The sequence below is a fragment of the Chionomys nivalis genome, chromosome 2 (genome assembly GCF_950005125.1).
Source record: "Chionomys nivalis chromosome 2, mChiNiv1.1, whole genome shotgun sequence".
Taxonomy (NCBI): domain Eukaryota; kingdom Metazoa; phylum Chordata; class Mammalia; order Rodentia; family Cricetidae; genus Chionomys; species Chionomys nivalis.
In genome coordinates, this window is record NC_080087.1 from 61162375 (window position 1) to 61171250 (window position 8876).

Genomic DNA, 8876 nt, shown 5'->3' on the forward strand with positions numbered 1-8876 from the left:
CATTTTGAATAAGATTTCTGCAAGTTAAAAAAAATCTAGAGGGGTGAGAAGATTATGCAGCAGATAGAGGCCCTTGCAACAAATCTGATGATAATTTTGTGTTTGACAAAAATATTGATCCATTAACAGTTAATTAAAAGAATTATTATGTCAGTTTTCTGCTTCTCCCTGTCCCACAGACAGCTCAACTGTGTCTCTTTGTGCAGTGACAGCCTCATCCCCAAGACATGATGGTGAAAGTCAGAGTGAACGTATTTGGCCATATTGGGTCAAATACCAGGACTGTTGCTTGGTCCAGCAAAGTGGAAGTCATTGTCATCAAGGACCCCTTCATTCATCTTAACTATATTGTCTACATGCTCCAATATGACTCTACCCATGACAAGTTTAACAGCACAGTCAAGACTGAGAATGAGAAGCTTGTTATCAACAGCAAGGCCATCAGCATCTTCCAGAAGCAAAACTCCACCAACATCATAAGGCGTGATGCTGGTGCCGAATTTGTTGTCGAGTCTACTGTCTTCACTGTTATAGAGAAGGCTGGGACCTACTTGAAGGGTGCAGTCAAGGGGGTCATCATCTCTACCCCATGCTTGTGATGGGAGTGAGCCATGAATAGTATGACAACCCAGTTAAGATCGTCAGTAACACATCCTGCACCACCATCTGCTTAGTTCAGTCAAGGTCATCCATGACAATGTTGGCATTGTGGAAGGATTCATGACCATGGTCCATACCATCACTGTCTCCCAGAAGACTAAGGATGGCCCCTCATTGGAGCTGTGTTGTGATGGTTGTGGGGCTGCCGAGAATATCTTCCCTGTATCCACTGATACTGCCAAGACTGTGGACAAAGTCATTACAGAACTAAAAGAGAAACTCACCGGCATTGCCTTCTCTGTTTTCATCCCCATTGTGTCTATCAAGGATCTGACATGCTGCCTGGAGAAAGCTGCCAAGTATGGAAACATAAAGAAGGTGATGAAACAGTCATCAGAGAGCCCACTGAAGGGCACCCGGTGCTACAATGAGGACCAGGTTGTCTCCTATGACTTTAATAGTGACTCCCACTCTTCCAGCTTTGATGCTGGGGGCAGCATTGTTCTCAAGAATAACATTGTATTGATTAGCCTTTTACGGTCTAGTTTCTTGAGTTCTTTATATATTTTGGAGATCAGACCTTTGTCAGTTGCGGGGTTGGTGAAGATCTTCTCCCAGTCAGTGGGTTGCCTTTTTGTCTTAGTGACAGTGTCCTTTGCTTTACAGAAGCTTCTCAGTCTGAGGAGGTCCCATTTATTCAATGAGGGCCTTAATGTCTGTGCTGCTGGGGTTATACGTAGGAAGTGGTCTCCTGTGCCCATGTGTTGTAGAGTACTTCCCACTTTCTCTTCTATCAGGTTCAGTGTGTTCTGACTGATATTGAGGTCTTTAATCCATTTGGACTTGAGTTTTGTGCATGGTGATAGATAAGGATCTATTTTCATTCTTCTACAGATTGACATCCAGTTTTGCCAGCACAATTTGTTGAAGATGCTCTCTTTTTTCCATTGTATACTTTTAGCTCCTTTATCGAAAATCAGGTGTTCATAGGTTTGTGGGTTAAAGTCAGGGTCTTCTATACGATTCCATTGGTCAGCTTCTTTGTTTTTATGCCCATACCAAGCTGTTTTCAATACTGTAGCTCTGTAATGGGGCACTGAGCTGAACAGAGAATTCTCAACAGAAGAAGTTCAAATGGCCAAAAGACACTTGTGGTCATGCTCAACCACCTTAGCGATCAGGGAAATGCAAATCAAGACAACTTTAAGATACCATCTTACACCTGTCAGAATGGCTAAAATCAAAAACACCAATGATAGCCTTTGCTGGAGAGGTTGTGGAGAAAGGGGTACTCTCATCCATTGCTGGTGGGAATGCAAACTTGCGCAACCACTTTGGAAAGCAGTGTGGCGGTTTCTCAGGAAATTCGGGATCAACCTACCCCTGGACCCAGCAATACCACTCTTGGGAAAATACCCAAGAGATGCCCTATCATACAACAAAAGTATATGTTCAACTATGTTCATAGCAGCATTATTTGTAATAGCCAGAACCTGGAAACAACCTAGATGCCCTTCAATGGAAGAATGGATGAAGAAAGTATGGAATATATACATATTAGAGTACTACTCAGCAGTAAAAAACAACGACTTCTTGAATTTTTCATGCAAATGGATGGAAATAGAAAACACTGTCCTGAGTGAGGTAAGCCAGACCCAAAAAGAGGAACATGGGATGTACTCACTCATATTTGGTTTCTAGCCATAAATAAAGGACATTGAGCATATAATTCATGATCCTAGAGAAACTAAATAAGAAGGTGAACCCAAAGAAAAACATATAGGCATCCTCCTGAATATTAACCTTCATCAGGTGATGAAAGGAGACAGAGGCAGAGACCCACATTGGAGCACCGGACAGAAATCTCAAGGTCCAAATCAGGAGCAGAAGGAGAGAGCGCACGAGCAAGGAACTCAGGACCACGAGGGGTGCATGCACACACTGAGACAATGGGGATATTCTATTGGGAACTCACCAAGGCCAGCTGGCCTGGGTCTGAAAGAGCATGGGATAAAACCGGACTCGCTGAACATAGCGGACAATGAGGACTACTGAGAACTCAAGAACAATGGCAATGGGTTTTTGATCCTACTGCACGTACTGGCTTGGTGGGAGCCTAGGCATTTTGGATGCTCACCTTAATAGACCTGGATGGAGGTGGGTGGTCCTTGGACTTCCCACAGGGCAGGGAACCCTGATTGCTCTTTGGGCTGACTAGGGAGGGGGACTTGATTGGGGGAGAGGGAGGGAAATGGGAGGCGGTGACAGGGAGGAGGCAGAAATCTTTAATAAATAAATAAATAAATAAATGAATAAATAAATGAATAAATAAATAAATAAGAATAACATTGTAAATCTCATTTCCTAGTATGACAATGAATATGGCTACAGCACAGGGTGGTGAACCTCATGATCTACATGGTTTCAAAGCAGTAAGAAGCTCTGGAGCCCACCAAACATGGACACAAGAGCAAGAAAGGGGCACTTGGCTGTTGAGCAGTCCCTGCTTTAATTCGGTTCCCGACTCTGAGCATTTCCATTACAGTTTCCATGCCAGCCCTCAGAATAACAGGAGATACTGAGAGGCTTAGGAACCCTACTCTCTTAAACACCATCAATAAAGTTCACAGCACACACAGAAATTTTATTATGTCAGACCAACATGGAGTTTTGTCACAAAACTGAAATAAATTTCAAATATTTTTAAAAACTGTACTGCAGCCTATATATTTCGTTAACATGTCTCTCTAGTCATACTGGTGTCTAGAAGAATAAGACGTTAGAATGTGAATAGCTATCAAATTTTATACCGTCTGCAAAATATCATCTGAAAAATGATGAGGTTAAATCAATATGACATTTTGATTCTGTAGGATATATGTAAATGGAAAAGTCATCCTTGGCGGTGACTTTAAGTCATAATAAAATATTTCAGATGTCAACAAAAATAGTTAAGCACTAGAGCAAGCAGATGTGAACACTGCTAAGGGATTTTTGTAATACCAGTGAGATGAGGGAGAATTTCCACAATTGAAACATAGTTGAAGCCTGGATATATCTTTAGGCTTCAGGTCATTATCCACATTTTTTAAGACAAAGGGAATGCAGAAATGATTGCTTTTCAGACTTGAAAATATTGCTAGTGAAAGTATTCTCCTTAGAGTCTTATCAGGAATAAATATATAGTTGAAATCTGCATTAGATAATAGAGGTTATTAAAAATAAATGAACTTCATGATGGGATGGGTTGCCAGGAGCTAGAAGTTGCTAAATCTCAACACCATTGTAACTTCAAATAATGCTTGAAGCACAATAACAAAATGTGTGGGGTGGTTTGGCAGACCTTCAATCTATAACTGTGAACATTTTCTCTCCCTCTTTAGGATTGCTTCTATCTATTTAGGACTCTTTCTAAATTACAGTTTGGTGCCCAGTCTGTCTGGTATTATTTTTCAAACACTCAATGCGTACCACAGAAAATTGGAGATGACACACACATCAGATAGTTCTGTCCAATTCAGCTTTGGGGTTCTATAGATAGACAGCAGTTTAAGTGATTTGAAATTGGGTTGTCATCCAATTTTTTTCAGGTTGAGAGCTTCGAAGCCTGAGCTCCTTTTCACCAAAGACTCTGAGGACAGATTAGAATGATTCCTTTCTCATGATTTCTGTTGATCTTATTTCTCCCTGTGGGATTTGTAGTCTTGCTAGAAAGATCTCCTTCAGTGGTGAATCTCTTACTCATCTTGGTGTGACTGACCTCAAAGCCTTGCTTATCGCCCCGTATGATACCTCCTTAGGAGTAGATAGTGTACAGAATATACCTTTGATCACACTCTGCTGCTTCAGGATTTGAAGAATGAAAGATTTTGTTTTGAAAAAAATGTCCTTTCAGTCTTAGTGTAGTCATGAGTTATAGTCATTGCCAAATTTCCCCTCATGTTCACATTTATTATTTCTGTGAGTCAGACATTTTGCTTCGAATGAACGAAAACTCTTAGAGTAAATTTCATTGCATTAGTGCTAACATCTCTCCCAAAAATATACAATCCAATAGCATTAACTTTCACTTTTTTCATTACTTCTAATTAGTTTTTGAATAATTTCATTCATGCATATATTATGTTGCTGTCGGATCCGTAACTCATTTGTCCCACCTAATTCCTCCTCAGTCTATGCTGGAATTTTGTTTCACTTGATACATTTGTTCTTATTTAAAAAGTTCAGTAGAACTTATAGAATAGATGCTTCCTTGTGCCTTTGCTTGTCAAAATGAAAGGAGTCAACTTCGATAATTAGACATGAGGCATTTATTGATGGAGGCAGTATGAAAGGCACTCTGGTGTGAAATGAAGTCAGCTTTGGTCATATACGAATAAAACCCAGTATTAGATATGAATATCTGATGAGAGATTTTTCTATTAACTTTTTAAAAAATTAAAATAAAAAATAAGGAGTTGCCTTAAGACATTTTATACATACTTTGTTGTTCTTGACCTTTCCCGATTCCCTTGCCTCTCAGTCTGATCATGCCACAGTCTCCTCTGCCCTTTCGTGCCACTCTTCCCTTAAGGCTTCCTTCACTCCTTTCATGGTCCACTTTGTACTTTCATAACCAAAATCCACCACTTTAAAAATATACAAAAATTAAAGTCTAGGATCTGTACTGAGAGAAAGCATACAACAGCTGTCTTTCTGAGTCCAGTTCCATCTATTTCCATAACAATATCATGATTTTATGTTTTTCATGGCTAAATACAATTTTACTGTATACACATGCAATATTTTCTTTTTTTTACTCATCTGTTCATGGGTGACTCTAGGTTGGCTCCATTTCTTAACTACTTTAAGTGGTGTAGCAATAAATGGATATATAAGCACTCCCATGGTAGGACTTCCATACTGATGTGCGTAATGACCACACAAGTTCACATTCCCTCCAGCAGTGAGTAAGGTGTCCTCTTGTTATTTGTTCTTTGATGACTGCCATTCTAGCTGGGTCAGATGTAATAAGAAGTAGTTTTAATTTGCATTTCCTTTATAAATAATGGTTTTAAAGACCAAAAATATAGATTGGACATTAATATTTCTTATAAGAACGGTCTGTTTAGTACCTTAGTTCATTTATTGACTGAAAGATTAATAGTTTCACAGTTCTTTACATATTCTAGATTTTAATTATCTGTCGGAAGTGTAACAGGTAGGTACAAATTCTCTTCTATTCTGTAGCCTTTTCAACAATGTTATTGTTTCTTTCACTGCTGCAAAGGACAGTCTTAACTTTCTGTAATCCCATTTGTCACTTCTCTGTGCTCTTTAACTCTGCTATTGAAGTTACAGAGTCTTTTTGAAAACCTATGTCTGGAAATCTTTTCCCTCCAGTAAAGATTTTTGAGCCTTAAATTGTTGGATAGTTATATTGTGGTTTTTTTTTTTTTTTGTGTGTGTGTGTTCTTCAAGGTTCAATATTTCTTTTCAGAGCAAAATATGGTTCCTGGATAACATATTTTTAAGAAATTAAGATTCTGTTTTTTTTTTTTCTGGGACATATTCTTCCCATGTATACTTGCGTTCTAGCTGATCAAGTGATTTTAACTATTTTTATACAATTTCCTAGTTTGAGCTATACCTATATGACATAAATCACATATATAGGATCCATATGTCATTTATAAACCACATATATTTTATACATGGCATGATCTATAATATATTCTATATATAGTAATGCAATACGTTTATTATATACATATTAGTCAACATGTTTCTTTATGTAAATGGTAAATATGTCCTTTATAAATCTGTAATATCAGGAACTTTAAAATGAATAAGTAGTTTTATGAACACACTAGCTGCAACCTACGATTTAAGTATAGCTTATGAAAAATAACAACTCCATACAAAATTCTGGAATATAGAATGCAAGTTTCTGGTGGGAGGGAGTATGTTTACAACCACGTAGAGACTGAATTATCTGCCTAGGGTATCTATTTTTGTTTGATACCATAGTTTACTTACATAAAGGAAATGCTATAAATATTGTTTTTTGACTTTTTGGTGAGAAAAATAAGATTTCCTTATGAAATTGTGTCAATTATGTTTATCAGTTTAGTATGAAATTTTTGTTACACTCATGTATAATTCTCCTTAGTACTATGTGAATTCTGTCAAGTTGTTCAATTTTATCAGGAATTACCATATTTACTCTACATTTATTGAGTAACCGCTCTGCATTAGGACCTTTGGTAGATGAAGTAGGGGTTGATTCTGTCAATAAAATCCTTGCCTTGCAAGGATGAACAGTTAAGTTTGATCCCCGAAGACCATATAGAAATGTCCAGTATGGTGGTATATGCTTGGAATCCCTAGGGAATAGAGAAAGAATTGCTGGAGCTCATTAGCTGTCTAGTGTATCTTAATTAGTAAGCTACAGGCCAATGAAAGACCTTGTCCCAAAGGAGATAGTTTTTCTGAGGATGACACTGGAGGAATTTATCCCCCAGCCTTTCTACCCACATGCACACATGTGTACCCATACCCGTGCAAATCTACACAATGCATAAATGCACAGACATGACTGAACACACAAATGTATGCACAACTGCGCAAAGATAAATAATACATTCACATGCACGTACACAAATTCACACACATATGCATGAACACCTGCATAAACATGAACAGCACATCCACATGTACAGACAGGAATGCACACACATATGTATGCATAACTATGCATATTTAAATAGTACATCCACATGCACAGACATGAATACACACTTATAAATACATAAATACATTAAAAAGAAATAAACAAGAGTCATGGAGTTTAGTTATAATTATATAGCTAATACCCGAATTTAGAAAATATTAGCAAGTAAACTAATTACTATATTAGCCCCATGATTTTTACATATTGCAAAGTAGAAGTTATAAACCAGGCCTTGCTGTGTTTAGTAATTCAGATTATTAGTTATGTAAAAATAAAAACATTACTCACAGCCTTTGGATACTATATTTATTCTTTTATTACCAACATTAATCAAAGTTAAGAATGACCTTGACCTTAGCTGGTAAGCATTATAATAAAATGAGTATCTTTTAAATCATGGCTTTAAAGGCTAATTTAAAAATCTCATGATTATAAGTGTAATTGAGCAGATTTAGATCTGAACAACTCTTGCTATTTCAAAAATAAAATTTATCCAGTGAGGGAAAAATGATTTGCTCCATTTAAGATGATTATGAGGTAACTTAGAAAAGAATCTTCCAAAATATTTTAAGCAATGTGCCAAGTAAAGTCTCAATCCCATTTATAAACATAAAGCCCAAGATAACAGAATCTCTAGACACCCATATATACATATGTGAATTCATCTGCAAAAATAGTCTGCTTGCATCTCAGTCCCAACAGCATGGGCAAATGTAAGCGTCATGAAAGCAGAGATACCTTCAGGAATATTTTCAATGTACCATTTGAAACCTCAAGTCTTACTTTGACTTTGAAAAGGCTAAAATTCATATGAACATCTATATCTATCTACCCAATTATAGTCAATTACATAAACCAATATGTAAGGCTGATACAAATTTCCCCTTGGGAGGACACCTATTTCTCTTATTAGCTAAGAAATCTGATTATAACTTTAATCTCTTAGGATGTAGTGAGCTTAAAGTTTACAGTGTCTACTCTTTCAATGTCCTAAAACCTAAAAGACTAAGCTTATCTTTCCTTTTTTCAATTTCTTTTTCATTTTCTTTTATTTTTCTTTTTTCTTCCTTCCTTCTTTCCTCCCCCACCTCTCTCTCTCTCTCTCTCTCTCTCTCTCTCTCTCTCTCTCTCTCTCTCTCTCTCTCTCTTTCTTTTTATTTTTATGGTTGATTTATTTACCTTTAGGGAAGCAGTCATGGTACATTGCAATTACAGTTCTTTTTATGAATATACTTATAAATGTCATTAGTAGTCTTTTACAGTTCAATGTGCCTTAATAAACATGCATTTCAGTAAGTGCTTTAAAATTAATGGATAGATCAAATGTAGACCATTCAAGACAACACTTTTTGTGGAGATAGTACTTTGCTTTGTTTATAAAGTGTTCAATCCTGGGAATTTGTAAAATCACTTAACATTGCCAACTTGTAGCTGCCTTTTACAGCCTGTGACAACAAATTATGATAAAGCATGCATTAAAGTATTTATTTGTAAGCCTAGTTTCAGCAGTCAGCCCCATATAAAGGCTAATACAATTTAATAAAATGTGGAGGAGTAAGGATGT

The 8876-nt window shown here is 37.0% G+C and overlaps 1 protein-coding gene across 1 annotated transcript; it reads left to right on the forward strand.

Annotated features, from left to right (window-relative positions):
- Positions 1-726: 726 nt before the first annotated feature.
- On the forward strand, positions 727-4211 carry LOC130867721 (glyceraldehyde-3-phosphate dehydrogenase-like). Its single transcript, XM_057759861.1, has 2 exons — positions 727-1119; positions 4191-4211. Exons 1-2 carry the CDS (start codon positions 727-729, stop codon positions 4209-4211), a joined length of 414 nt encoding a protein of 137 aa, XP_057615844.1.
- Positions 4212-8876: the final 4665 nt, after the last annotated feature.